We start from the raw sequence: 15711 nt of genomic DNA, 5'->3' as shown, positions 1-15711 counted from the left end.
TTAAAATAGTTAGCTATAAGTACTGGTTAAATGGTTAAAATTATTTAGCTATAAGTACTGGATAAATGGTTAAAATAGTTAGCTATAAGTACTGAATAAATGGTTAAAATAGTTAGCTATAAGTACTGAATAAATGGTTAAAATAGTTAGCTATAAGTGCTGGATAAATGGTTAAAATAGTTAGCTATAAGTACTGAATAAATGGTTAAAATAGTTAGCTTTAAATACTGGATAAATGGTTAAAATAGTTAGCTATAAGTACTGGATAAATGGTTAAAATAGTTAGCTTTAAATACTGGATAAATGGTTGAAATAGTAAGCTATAAGTACTGGATAAATGGTTAAAATAGTTAGCTTTAAATACTGGATAAATGGTTGAAATAGTAAGCTATAAGTACTGGATAAATGGTTAAAATAGTTAGCTTTAAATACTGGATAAATGGTTAAGATAGTAAGCTATAAGTACTGGATAAATGGTTAAAATAGTTAGCTATAAGTACTGAATAAATGGTTAAAATAGTTAGCTATAAGTACTGGATGAATGGTTAAAATAGGCAGCTATAAGTACTGAATAAATGGTTAAAATAGTTAGCTATAAGTACTGAATAAATGGTTAAAATAGTTAGCTATAAGTACTGAATAAATGGTTAAAATAGTTAGCTATAAGTACTGGATAAATGGTTAAAATAGTTAGCTATAAGGACTGAATAAATGGTTAAAATAGTTAGCTATAAGTACTGGATAAATGGTTAAAATAGTTAGCTATAAGTGCTGAATAAATGGTTAAAATAGTTAGCTATAAGTACTGGATAAATGGTTAAAATAGTTAGCTATAAGTACTGGATGAATGGTTAAAATAGGCAGCTATAAGTACTGAATAAATGGTTAAAATAGTTAGCTATAAGTACTGAATAAATGGTTAAAATAGTTAGCTATAAGTACTGAATAAATGGTTAAAATAGTTAGCTATAAGTACTGAATAAATGGTTAAAATAGTTAGCTATAAGTACTGGATGAATGGTTAATACCGTTAGCTATAAGTACTGAATAAATGGTTAAAATAGTTAGCTATAAGTACTGGATGAATGGTTAAAATAGCCAGCTATAAGTACTGAATAAATGGTTAAAATAGTTAGCTATAAGTACTGAATAAATGGTTAAAATAGTTAGCTATAAGTACTGAATAAATGGTTAAAATAGTTAGCTATAAGTACTGGATGAATGGTTAATACCGTTAGCTATAGGTACTAGATATGAAAGTGTGTGTGATTTACACACGTACATTTGCTGATGGTATGTTGGTAGGATGTTCGTAATGTCCGGACATAGAGTTACAGCGTGTTTTGATATAAATTCATGAATAATATATTTTACAGTGTGTGAATTGCTAACGTGTGTTCCAAGATGGTGTATAAAATCTGAAGTTATTCATGTATAATCGGACTCATTTCAAAGTGAATGTTCACTGTGTCTTTGTATGTGTTGCAGTCTTGGTATCTGGGCAACTGAGTGAACTCTGGAGGAAAGCTGATTGTCACGGCAGTACTGTCCTGGACGAAAGGAAACAATGTTGCCAAGACATTTCCAGAGGAAAAGTATATTCATCTTTATAGAAGCAGAACATGTGGTCATACATATATATAAATATACAGTGTAATATATTTCTATATGTGTATGTACCCTGGAGATACCGCCTTGATGGAAGAAGGAAGCTGCTCTTCCGCAGCAACAGAGATCTATGCTATGTGACGCTAAATGCTTCTCACCAATGTCGGCCGACATGAGTTGTGATTTTCAAGTGAAAGCGGTGGAGTCAAGCAGATGTCTGGTTGGTCCAGATGAACTGCAGACCAGAACCGGGCCTCAACCCACCACATCCAGAAGCCTGTAACCTAACTGTGTTCCCAGGATGAGGCCTGATTCCCTGGAATGGATGTCAGCCTTCAGCCCTGTACCCTGGGTCTCTACACTAAATCCAGTATAAGGCCTCCTCCCTGGGACAGACGTAGACCTCATCTCCCCTCGACACCCAGAATGCCCCTTTTCCGCTGCAGGTGCTGCTTATAATATATGCAAATAAGCCTCCCTTTTTCTGAACCAGATAGAAAGAGAGATCCTGTTAATTTGTAATGTTTCTTTGCACTTTTAAATGTGTTATTGATACGTCTAGAGAAAATTTAGAGTTGAAACAGAGCATTTTTTTCTCTCTTCCCACCGAAAGACAGAGGCTTTGTCTTTTTTATTGACAATCATCAGCCTGAAACCATTAAGTTGCTTTGCTAAGCTCATGTTTTTAAGACTGTTTGATTGTGCTTTTTTATCAGAAAACAATGAGTAATAGTGGAATATAAGAGCTATATTCATGCCTCCTCCAACACAACACACAATGCTACAGTTGGACAGAGGCTCAGTGGTACTGCATCTTTTTACATAAATATCCTGCTGCTGCTGCTGCTGCTGCTGCTGCTGAGGCGTCCTTCCCTTCAAATGCTGATCAGTTTGTCATGACAGTACTTATCCAAACAGCCAAAGGCACAGTGTTCAGAGGAGACGTGCACTCAAACCAGGATCACGTGGCAGCACAGCCAGCAGTAAACTGTAGCATGGTGTGGGGTGGTGCATGTGTGTGTGTGTGTGTGTGTGTGTGTGTGTGTGTGTGTGCGCGTGTGTGCGTGTGTGCGTGTGTGTCATGTTGGGAATATGGTTCCTTCATTTCCACGTGTATCCCTGCTCTGTTTTAAAGGAGATTCTGTTGATCTCAGAACTCAGTGATGGGTTTGTATGTGTTCGTTGGGTAGATTAGAAAGAGAGATAGCAGGCGTTGCACTAGCATTAAGTTAATGATGTGGCATGTGACCAAGCTGGCTGGCTGTAGTGTGTTTTTCTTGAAGTCGTCGATGGCTATGGCAGCGGGTCATGTGCATGCTGACTTGAACTGAGCACAAAATCCAGGTGTCTTGTCCCGCTCTGAAAGAGTGGTGGTGAAGGCGTCCCTGACAGGTTGCAACTACAGCTGTCACGATTATCCATGTTTAAGGTCACAATTGAATTAGATTTTTGATTTTTCTTTTCAGAACTGACTGCTATGCTATGGTTAGACTATGGAGTATTGACTCATTATGTACTGCTTTTGATTTTGATGATTGAAACTTAAAGCTCATTTCAATCGATTTTCGATTAACAATTAAAATCGTGACCCCCATCGTTCCAACCCAACCTGACCGGTCTGTGGAGTATTGTTTGGGTTGTGTTTCAGAGGAACAGGTTAGGCACAGTGACAGTGCAAATGTGACGGTTTACCACTAGCAACAAACAACAGATGAAGCATTTGAAACCAGTTTGCTTGCTTTTCTGTGTCCAACCTTGGCACAATATTTGCATTATGGCAGTGCTTTAGTGAGGCAAAGCTATATTCTGGCTTTCCACAGCTTAATTAAGTCGATAGCCTTTTGAAAGATATTTAATAGCTTCAAATCTTAAATGCTGCGTTTGAAAAGGATAGCATTTAACAGAATCCAAACATGAATTCTATCCGCGGTAATGGCGACATCTTCAAACCACATGTTCATAGAAGGAACAATTCATGGGATGGCAACAACTCAGTCTGTGTGTAGCTGTCAAAGATCTGGATGCAGAAGCAGAAGCAAATTACAAAACATGTCATTATTGATATTTGTCTGCACAATGCATACTTCAAATGCATGTGCACCTGGCCTTTTGCTATTTCGTACACCATCTCTTTGGAGATGAAAACACTGAATCTAAATTAGATTTTTAGGGACTAATATTTTATAATCTGTGCCATATTTTAATCTCCAAGGCTTTGAAACTATAAAGCAGTCTAGTGAAATGTGTTGCCTGAGATGTGGATTAGTGTTTCTGTGTTGAGGTGCGATCAGATTGATTTTGGCCTCACGTTAGTCGTATGAATTTGTACGCTGGGGTGTTTCTGCAGTCTGAAGATGTCACTCCATTAACAGTAGGGGAAAAGTCAACACATTGCTATGTGACTTGTTTTACAGCAGTGTGTCTTCCATCTGTCTGGAAGGATCAAATGTTAAAAGGGTGAAACCAGTATTTCCAACAGCGGACCTTATGTACATCATCATACACAAGAAGAGCAGAGCCGCGTTGTTAAGTCGCTTCGATTCATACATTGGTTTCACTACAGGAAAATATTCGATCATTTCAGGCAGAAAGCAGGCATCTGTGGGGAGGGAAGAGTAATATTCAGAGTGCGTGCTGAGGTCACAAATGGGGCTACCTTAGCAGCCAGTGAAGCGACTGCGTGTGGAGAGTGAATGTGTGTTTGACACTTTTCCTCCAGGTTATCTCCTTTTGTCTCTCTTTTTAAAACGTTAGTATCAAGCTGTGTTGGAATTAGTGTGATTGTTTTTTGGCTGAAGGTGAAATATTTTCCTAAGGGATGCACCGATGTAAAATTGAGGGCCGATACCGATGTTTAAAATAACTATTTGGCCGATAGCCGACACCGGTAACAATGTATTTTTGTTGTGTATTTTGTTTTTGTTGTTATTTATTCCCCCTTTTATAACCTATATATATATATATATATATATATATATATATATAAAACCTTCTTTCACGTGAAACTGCTTCAAAAGCATTCAAACTCAACACTTTTAAAAAAAATTGATGGAACCCAGCAGATTAACATCAGCCACTGCAGTCGGTGAATATCATCTTATGAACTGATAGGACTATAGCAGCCAACCCGTTGAATATCTGATGATACTGATGTTCAGCCGCTAAATCGGTGCATCCCTAATTTCACACTCACACAGAAGCATCCCCACAGGATTTTACGCAGTCTAGGATTTGCCTTTTCTTTCTCTCGACTCTGCATGCAGTCAGGCCTCGTCTAAAACTCGCTTTGTGTTCATTCTGATCACAGGTGTCTTTTCCTTTCCCATGGTTTGGGGTTAGTGTCAGTGTCTACTAGGCTTCAAATTTTATACTGAAGGTGCTGATATGAGCTGGGCTTTAGTAGGTTTGGTTCAAGTTGGCTTAAAGCTGATGTATACTGCATGGTGCTGCCCTGGTTGCTGTGTTGACCTAATGAATGCATGGCTCAAACTGATGATACCTCTCCCTCTCCTGCTCTTTCTCCTTCTCCCTCTGTACTCTGTACTACGTCAGACAGCAGTGGATTGAAGGGCTGTCTATTTCTTTAGATTTTAATAATAGCCCTGATATTAAACTTCTATTTTGCACGATATTTCATGAAACACATTATGTGCCTTGCCTTTAGTTAAAGAACAATAATACATTATGGAAAAGTGATCGTACTTTTCACGGTACAGCTGGTAACACTTCAAAAAAAAGTTGCATGGGTGATTGCCTGACATTAAGCGGTGTAGCAGGTACACAGTTTTAGGTTCAACAGTGGCAGTGTATAAAACAGCAAGCTCCGAGAAAGCTTTCATTAGCATCAGCAGAGGTTGGGAAAGTGCTTATCCTCTGCTGCCATCCAACTAAAGACAGCACATTTTCACAGTGGAAGGGAAAGTCTGACATTTTGGGAATTACACTTGTTTATTAAGATTCTAAGAGACACATGAGAAGGACCCCACCGTCCAGTTAGAAGGTTGGTTATAGTAATCTGATGCATAATGCCTACACACAGTATAGACAACATATCCCAACCCTTAACCTTCTTTCGGCTCTGGTGTCATCCCGTCACCCATATATAGATCCTCTCTCCTGGCTCAAGGATGGATGGTCATTGGTGATGAGGTGCCCTCCAGATACTCTGTCATCCCTGTGACATGACGTGGCAAAGAAAGTGAGTAAGTGGATCAGGGCTCCACAGTAACATGTGCAAGGTTGCCATGGAAACCATTTTGAGAAATTGGCAACCAATTCTTGCCCTTTGGTTACCATCGGTTGCAATCACTTTAACATTTAAAATAGGGACAAGAGCAAAACGTGTACCCCAAAATGACATTTTTTAAAACATTTGTTGCCTTGTTGATATGCAAGGCATGCAAGAAGGCATCTGTCCTCGAGACAGTGATGAATCAAAGGATGTAGTTTGACTGTGGTGAAAAGTTTGACTAACCCGTCAACATCACAGACGAATGTGCAAATTGATTCAACTGACAAAGAACCAGAAAAACCAGAAGCAAAAAGGATATTTAAAAGTTAATGTTGAGCCCTGAAGTTGACATGGAGTTAAAATGATTCAGTCAAACAGCGGTTTCTGAGGTCAAGACTGAGCTGGGCGCATAGATATGTTGTCTTATTATTCTGGCTAAAACTACAAATGAATTGTAGCACCCAAAATCTTGGACTGTTCCTTAAAGTGTAGATTTTTCGATGACACCACCCCACCGTAACTGGCTGTTGATTACACTCAGAGCTGATCCGGTTCAGTGGCTCTGAAATGTAGGCTGATAGATGTGTGCGTCTGTGTGTGAGGACATCGACAGTGTTGAAAATGAACTAGATGCGTGTTGTCCCAAAATGTGGACACCAGTGCGTTGTGAATGAAGGTTACAGTATGGCTACGTTGGATCTGAAAATGGCACTTTGCAAAAGCTTTGGTTGTGAAAGTGAAGTCTCGGGTAAGTCCTGCTTAAATGTTCACAATACAAACAAAAGCCTTGTGCAGCTCTGTCTACTGTATATCCAGTTTGAATATAAAGTATTAAATACGTGCAAACACAGTGATAGTATTTATTGCAGGGAAAAGTCTTATTGTGAATATTTTGTCAGGTATTTAGCCGATGTGGCCAAGCCACTCAATCCCATCTAATGGAAACATGTTTGAGGCTCCGCAGCTCTGTAATTGGCCACGAGAACACATCCATTGGCCAGGATAATGACTTTGACCGTGTGACCAATCATGTGACATTATACTACAAAAGGGCCATAGATGAGTTGAGTTTTATATGAATGCATGCACTTAACACTATTCTTGCTCAACTTGGCTTTTTTTTTTAGTTATTTCTTGAGTTGTTATTATTATGTTGCTTGTAGCACTATAGTTTTAAACACAACCGTGTGTAAAAAATATGTAACATGGACTTATCAGTCATAAAAAGGATGTATAGAATCTTCAAGTCTTGTCTTTTTTGTGCGTATTATTTTGTCTCTCTTAAGATGGTGGCCAAGCCGCAGAGTGAGAGACCCATGAAATGGGACAAATTGTAAGTGAGCCATGTGAGGGATGATGAATGATGAAAGGTGAAAATTATAGTGTGGGAGAGACAATCTTGGAAGTCAAATTAAAGTGAGATAGAATGCATAGGTAAGGCAGCACAATCCTCTAAATGAGTTATTTTAAATAAAAATCTGACTCTGGATCAGATTTGCATACACAGTGATAGACCAGCCCGTTCTCATTCCCTTGGCGTCAGATACCACCGTCTTGTCATGGCCCTCTGGGCTTTCAACTGTTCACAGTGATATTAGATGCTTAGATGGATGCTCCAGGATTAAGAACGCCAAACTCCATGTAAGGAGTTAGGTTGGGCTTTGGTGGTGTGCTGTTCCTATCACTCCAATCACAAACTTTGCCACTTAAAAGGTTTAATTACCCACTATTTTCTCTCATATCTTTGCGCATCATGGATCGTAGAAAGATATGTATTGCTGGCAATTAGCTAGTTGTCATTGCTACAATGCTACTACTAAATCAAATATATATACAGTAAAAACTCACCAGGAATACCAACATCCTGGGCAACCCTCTGCCATAAAGTATTAGTACATTTTCCTGCATTTTTCGGCAGAATTTTAAATATAACATAGCATGTGTATACACAGGAGAATATATTGGAGGCACATTCATGAGTCTGCCCTCTCATGGCTACCGTTCTCCAAACGTTGAGTCAACTTTCAGAGAGCAGGCAGAGAAGTGACCATCTGGGCACTACGCTGTCTGTACTCAAGGAATGAATTCAACGGCTCCCCTTGGTCCTTATCAAAGCTGCCTTTTAAAACTAGCTTAAGGCTGATCAAGATTACTGAGCGCACTGTGCTTTAAGAATTGTATTAGTGCTTCATGTCTACCAGAAGTTCTACCTGTAGCCAAGATAAAAGTGATCTAGCTTGTAGAGATGGTGTTTGCACTCTTTAGAGACAGATGGCCTAAGCGATTGTGTGTTTTCTGGCTGTCAGGAGAGGTTTGGTTGTGTTAAAGCAGGTTATGACGTGTGAATCATTTCTTCATTTCTATTGTTCTCGACTTTTAAACTAATCTGACAACAGATGAACAAAGACAGACAAATCCATGTAGCTTCCCTACATGACGACAGCCACCAGTGTGTTCTGAAGGTGTCAGCTGAGACATTTGATCATTATAAATACAGTATGCCCAGGTCTCTATATCAAACCCATTTAAACAAGGTCAAATGCTGTGCAGCTCTCGGTAACTTCATTGGTAAAACTGTTGCCAATCAAAGTGGAGATTTCATCCAACTCTTGAGGGGACATTTCCAATCGAGGAATTAACTATAATGTACTTCAGTGTGTTCAGGACACCTCCAGTCAAAAGTGGGGTGAGATGAGAATAATGTGATCATCAGAAAAATTGAACTGGGAGAGAAAATAGTACCCATCAGTTCAGCCTCTCATGCAAACATTGTGCTCTCCTTCTGTCAAGAAACTTATCCTTGTCTCTGCCCTATTCAAATATACCAGCAGGTAAACAGCATGAAACTGAAAAACGACCAAAAATGACTTCAACAAGCAGTGCCTATCATTTTACTGCTAGTTCTGTGTTGTTTTGTATGCTGTGCTTTGCAGTACATGTTGTGTTCCAAGACTACACTTAAGCCCAGGGGTTGGTGCAGCATTTAGAACATCACCAGCCCTGGCCAGTGGAGATGGGCTATGAAGGTCCTGTGGTAACAAGCCATAAAACAACCCAAAGAGTTGAAGGAAATCTAGAGGAAACACTTGCAGACTATAACTTGTTCAGTGGAGTCACGGTTAATGGTCCTTGACTTCAGGTTATGTTCAGGGGCTAAAGCTGTGTCCTATTTTCAAATGCACCAAAGACTTGAAGGGAACCAATCAGCAACTCAAGGCTAATACATGAGTAGTTCACAAGTATTTTCTGAATAGTGTTGAATCATTAGCGGTAGTGATCCAGTGATTTGTTCCTTTATCAGCTTTATCTTTTACCCAGCATACTGACTTCACAGGCCCTTCACACAGAAGACATTTTGACATGTCAGATTTGGAAATGTATTAGGTATAGCCATTGAGTATACAAGAGATGGACTTGGCTTCACGGTCTGAATAGTGAAGCCAATGCAGACACTGCATTCTATCTAATGTCCAGCAGGGGGCTGGAAGAAGACTGATTGTATAGAAGTAATTTAGAAATTGGGTCTACTTGTCACTTGATTGATCACCTCTATAATAATTTTGCTAATGCGTTTATGGTCTCAACCTCTAGTTTCAAGTTTTCCTTAACACAGTGCAATGTTTATTTTGTAAATTACGGTCCTGTTTAGAGTAAAATGGACAAAGCAGGGTGTGCTTTGGGGCGTGGGGCGTCACAAAGATAATTGTAACAGCTTGGTCATCTACAAATCAGCATTTGGTTGTACCTTGCTAACAACACTAACGTTAGGTAGCTAATACCTGTAATCGTCTGCCGAATGACTAGCGTCAGCAGTTTTCACTCTTTGCTGTTTAAAAGGCATTGGCTTTGTGCGTTTTAAAAAAAACAAGATGACATGGTCAAAATGCCAAACTCAAGGCTTTAAAACATCCACAAACGTCCATCTCTTATATCCAGTCTAATGGTGTAATTTATAAAATAAATGACTCCATTTAGCTGCCTTGGATTCAGGGTGCTTGTATTGTTGCTCCCTGTCCTGACGTCCTTGAAGAACAGAGCCATCGATGATGCTATTAGTGAGATATTATCCAAATATCTATTGTGAAAAAGGCCCGATATTACATCATTATTGCACACATTAGTCATTGTATAAAACATTGTTGCATCATACTGAGTTGTTACTTGGAATGCATAATTACATAATTTCACCATTAATGAGACGTCCTGATGTTTTTTTTTACAGAGAAGGCACCATTAGATCAACAGATGGGTCTCTCCCTCAGCTATTGTTGCTATGTTGAACAGCTTTCAGTCAACTATTTGCTACATCTTCTCCACCATCTGATAGTTATAGGTTTTTTAGAGGGGATGAAAACAATACAGTCCCCACGGTCAGGATTCTACTGTAATTATATTCCCCAGGCACATCCTTGGACCATCTACATAGTGTCTTTATACAGTAGTATGTAGCATAAACTAATATATTGTTGGGAGTAGGCAGTCAAAGCAATTGTTTTTAGACACAGTCCTCTTTTAATTTGACTTACATGTCATTTTGTAATTTTCACTGTGATATATTTGGAAGAAGTTCATCAGTAAAGCGATGATCTATCTAGAATAAATCACATTGTCAAACATTTCATGAAAAGAGGTAAAAAAGAAAAAAGATCTATTCCAACTTTATTATTTATATTTAATTGTTACTATCACACCTTTATGTTGCCTACATTTGGAGCCAGTATGTCCCGTGCTGTTGTCAGTATCCTCGGTGTTAATAAGCAGCCCAGTTGCCAGACTTTTTTCCATGGCATTGTACATTTCTGCAAATCACAGAAACTTTAATATGAAACGGCAAACTCTAGTGTCTTATTGCCTTACCCTAACTCTCTTTTCCAAAACCTAACCATGTAGTTTAGTTGTCTAAACCTAACCATGTAGTTTTGTTGTCGTCTAAACCTAACCATGTAGTTTTGTTGTTGTCTAAACCTAACCATGTAGTTTTGTTGTTGTCTAAACCTAACCATGTAGTTTAGTTGTTTCTAAACCTAACCATGTAGTTATGTTGTCTAAACCTAACCATGTAGTTTTGTTGTCTAAACCTAACCATGTAGTTTTGTTGTTGTCTAAACCTAACCATGTAGTTTTGTTGTTGTCTAAACCTAACCATGTAGTTTAGTTGTTTCTAAACCTAACCATGTAGTTATGTTGTCTAAACCTAACCATGTAGTTTTGTTGTCTAAACCTAACCATGTAGTTTTGTTGTCTAAACCTAACCATGTAGTTTTGTTGTCTAAACCTAACCATGTAGTTTAGTTGTCTAAACCTAACCATGTAGTTTTGTTGTCTAAACCTAACCTTGTAGTTTAGTTGTCTAAACCTAACCATGTAGTTTTGTTGTCTAAACCTAACCATGTAGTTTTCTTGTCTAAACCTAACCATGTAGTTTTGTTTTGGTTGAAGTCACGTTAACCACATCTCTCAAAAAGTGAACGAGTAGGGAATGTGAACGGGTTGCAGCAGATCAGAAACATTTTGTTCTGGCGTCTGGGTTGTAATACGGTAATCACTGGATCCACTTGATGGTGTGTTAGCGTAGTTGGTTGAAGCTTCTAAGCTGACAAGATTATAGTTTTGCTCTGATGGCAGGTTGAAAAATCAGAAATCCTGCTTACTTTATGGAAATATGCACTAGAGGAATGGTCAGTTTCTATTAAAGTATGTTGTTGTTATGTTCCCTCTAGATTTTCCTTTACTCTATGGTACAAACCTTACCACTGTTAGCACTGTTAGCAGATAATAACCAAACAATGTGTATGCACGACCTCTGTTAAGACGCATCATATAAAATCATAACTGTTTTAAGATTGTGATGGGCGGTTAGTGTTATTAGCTGTTCTAACTCTAAGGGAGCAGTAGTTCTGCTGGAGGTGATCCCTATTTGTAAGCGAAGCGGCGGCAGTTGCTCAGAGCTGCAACAGAATGTTGTGTGAGGAAGAAAGGATATCGAAACAATTTAGTATGGGGGATGTTTTCACGGAGGGCTCTTTTCTATAAACGTCTAATGTTATTTAACTGCTGCGGTTGCTGGAAAATCTTATAACCCAAATAGATTTCTTTCTGCTGTTTCTTACTTGAATTGTATTTGATAAAGGCCCTTCAAACCCATTCTGTAATTCAGACACAGCAGAACAGCTCTCATCAGATTCCGCTGGGCTCCAAGGTTTTCTGTGACAGTGTTGCCATATTGATTCCTTTCTGTATCTGTGAGTACATTGCTTCTGTGCACTGTCTACTCCATGTGCTGAAGACAGTTTGTAATGAACGAAAGAGTTGTTTCTCAGAGAACATTTTAATGCAGTCTCATATTTTAAGGGTTTTCTTTTTGTCGCATAACCTTTCAGATATTATAGTAAAGGACTGCTTTGCTTGCTTCCAGATATATATCCCTTACATCAGAGAGAGCATAGGCATGAACAGCTTTCATCAATTATTGCATGACTACAGTCCACACAGACCACAGTCCTTTTCACAAAAAACACATCAGGACATTCTATAGTTCTTTTTTGTCAGTGATATATGATGACTGCCCATAGTACCTCAAAACAATAGACAAAGTTGAGCTTAAGCCTGTCCTAAGTCTATTATTTTCTATACTGGAACACCTCAGAGTGCATTATTATTCCATGGTCACTACTGAAAGAACACGTTATGGAAAGGTACCAGAACTTTCTAGTTGAACTTGACTAATTCACTTTATGTACAATTTTAATTGACACACAAATCGGACACAAGCAATAATGCATTGATATTCCAAAATAGGTGAGGTAGAGGCCAGTTGTGTTTCTTATGTTCCACATTGGGAGAGCTGGAGCACTGATGTTAACCCATGGCCTGACATGTTCACTGTGGAAAAGGGCTGCTGCTCTGGGCTGGATGTAGCGTATAGCAGCTTTAACAAGAGCTTTAAGTACTTTTTCCTTTGGATGTTTTTCAGCTGAAGCTAATGTCAATAAACAACCTTTATTCGCATGTTGTAAACTGTTCCTATAAGACTTCATTCAGACAGGGACAGGACACTTTGGCATAGTTATGTCTTCACACGGCCATCCAAACTGAAGTCATGGACTGATAACTGCCACTTCAATGTTGGAAGTTTCTGTTCCGGTTTGAGTGTCTCATAATTTGAGTGACAGCTGTCTGAACCAGTGTTTCTGACCTAATGTTATTCTGCTGTGGGGGATATTAACATCTTTGATAATATGTCATTATAACCATATTTAGTCATTGCTATCATCAAATGCTGATGAATTCATTACTGGAAATGAGTATGTTTCCCTATGCAAAAATATACCATTAATAAACAAGCTATACCACAACTCAGCCAACAGACCTCCTGTTTTTTCATTTGATTCATATCTGCTCATGTAATGACTCTGGAGAATTGGACACTTGACAACAGCCCTGCATTTAAAGTGAAAATCCGGCGTAAAATCATCCAATGGTCTTTCTTGACACTGGCACACATCTAATTAGCCATCAAGACAGTTGTTTTTCGTTTATGAACTATTAACGGAGAGAGTTGCTAACAGCCGGCTGCTGAAAATAACAGCAAACCTCTGCAGCAGCATGAGAAGATTCCCTACACAGAAAACAAAGCACCAACAACGTAGTTGGTGAACCCAGAGTTTATTAAGAGTGTTTTAAAGACTTACCTACTGGCCCCTGTACCAGCTCCTCTCATAGTAAAGTCCATTTAAGTGGATTACCAAAGTCAATCCCAAAGGAAGGAGCCCATTGGTGCTTTGTTTTCTGTGTAGGGACTCTTCTCATGCTACTGCAGAGGTTTGCTGTTATTTTCAGCAGTTTTAGTGGTTAAAAAAGACGTTTGAATGCCTTCACTATGCTGCCTCGAGCTAATCAGTGTTAGCCACGTCCGGCTGTTAGTGACTCTACCGGATATCTCTGTTAGTTCATACACGGAAAAAACTGTCTCCATGGCTTATTTGATGTATTTATGTGTCGAAAAAGACCATGGGATGATTTTACGCCGGAATTTCACTTTAAACAACAAGAGGGCTGCATCGGAGCACATGTGCTGTTCCAGGTTCGGGTGAGACATGCAGAACGATCCAGCAAGGCTGGTCTGAGTGGTAGCTCAGTTGGTAGAGCGTGCACCTCATACCAAAGGTGGAGTCCTTGCTGCAGAGATCCAGGTTTGACTCCGGCCCGCAGGCCTTTGCTGCATGTTCTGCCCGACCTCTCACCCCCATCCATCCTTTCCTGTTCCTGTCGATTGTTCTATGCTGGACAAAAAATATCGTAATGAAAAAAGGCTGGTTTGAGTAACAGATTCATGAGTTTGGAGGTTTATGCACAGCGGTTTATAATTCTCACGTGTACTGTATGACAACCTGCCCCCCTCAAAACGAGATTGATAAGTAGGAGTCTTTCCAAAATTAAAAAAAATGGCCTTCCTATATCTGTCAAACTTCACAGTCAGTGTGTACTCATCTCTTTTCACCTTAGTAAGCTCTTTCACAGGTACTTAAGGTTGAATGTGGAGAATGAGCAGAACTCCACCTTCTAGTCTCTTAAGATCGTAGTCACAACAACAAAAAATAATTCCAGCAGTCGGGTTGCCAGGTTTGTTGCAGAGTGTGTCAGTGATCAGCCTGCTCCATGTCAGTGATGAATCAAACAGGGGAACCACTCATGTGGACTAATCAATGAATTTACAACAGTATTTAACGTTAGCCAGTCTTCAGCTGAAGTCTTTCTTTGAGTGCTGTGGAATCCATTAGCTAGCGCTCAACTCAACATGATTCTTGTTTCGCTGGCCTAACAACCAGGGCTTGACACTAACTTTTTTGCTCACCAGCCACTGTGGCTAGTGGTTTTCAAAAGTTACTAGCCACTCAGCATTCTCACTAGCCACAAATTTGTATATATAGTATATTAACAATAAAAATACCCGATATAAAGGGCAGCTTCTTATTCATAAAATAAAAAATGTTGCTGGGATGTAGAAGATTAATTAGAGAGATAACTCTTTAACAACAATATACACTGAAGTCTAATGCAATTCAAATACATACAATTCATAAAACAGAACATTTAAATATTTTTAATTGAAAGCCTTAGTAATGACTCTCATCTCATCTCATCTTCAACCACTTATCCGGGATCGGGTCGCGGGGGCAACAGCTTTAGCAGGGTACCCCCAACTTCCCTTTCCCGGTCTACATTAACCAGCTCTAACTGGGGGATCCCAAGGCGTTCCCAGGCCAGTGTGGAGATCTAATCTCTCCACCTAGTCCTGGGTCTTCCCCGAGGCCTCCTCCCAGCTGGACGTGCCTGGAACACCTTCCTAGGGAGGCGCCCAGGGGGCATCCTTACTGGATGCCCGAACCACCTCAACTGGCTCCTTTCAACACAAAGAGTTCCTCACGGATGCTGAACTTCTCACCCTATCTCTAAGGGAGACTCCAGCCACCCTCGTGAGAAAACCCATTTCGTCCGCTTGTATCCGTGACCTCGTTCTTTCGGTCATGACCCAGCTTTCATGACCATAGGTGAGGGTAGGAACGAAGATTGACCGGTAGATCAAGAGCTTTGCCTTCCGGCTCAGCTCTCTTTTCGTCACAACGGTGCGGTAGAGCGACTGCAACACCGACCCTGGAGTAGACTTTACCAGGGAGGCTGAGTAGTGTGATACCCCTGTAATTGGCACACACCCTCTGGTCCCCCCTTTTAAACAGAGGAACCACCACCCCAGTCTTCCCCTCCCTTGGCACTGTCCCAGACTTCCACGCAATGTTGAAGAGACGTGTCAACCAAGACAGCCCCACCAACCCCAAAGCTTTCAGCATTTCTGGATGAATCTCATCAATCCC

At 39.7% G+C, this 15711-nt stretch overlaps 1 protein-coding gene across 5 annotated transcripts in view; it reads left to right on the top strand.

The window, feature by feature from the left end:
* The window catches only part of nfic (nuclear factor I/C), a 75127-nt gene extending 62280 nt beyond the window's left edge, over positions 1 to 12847 (top strand). For 4 of the 5 annotated variants that reach the window (XM_083940369.1, XM_083940370.1, XM_083940371.1 and 1 more), the window contains one exon: positions 1489 to 12847. In XM_083940369.1, coding sequence (XP_083796495.1) covers positions 1489 to 1613 — 125 coding nt within the window. In that variant the 3' untranslated portion in view covers positions 1614 to 12847. The remainder of the gene's footprint in view (positions 1 to 1488) is intronic. The other variant, XR_014593845.1, reaches the window with a different exon arrangement.
* The last annotated feature ends 2864 nt before the right edge of the window (positions 12848 to 15711 follow it).

This window comes from Echiichthys vipera (genome assembly GCF_963691815.1).
Source record: "Echiichthys vipera genome assembly, chromosome: 3".
NCBI lineage: Eukaryota > Metazoa > Chordata > Actinopteri > Perciformes > Trachinidae > Echiichthys > Echiichthys vipera.
The sequence above is the reverse complement of the archived record's forward strand: the minus strand, read 5'-3'. Positions and strand labels throughout refer to the sequence as shown.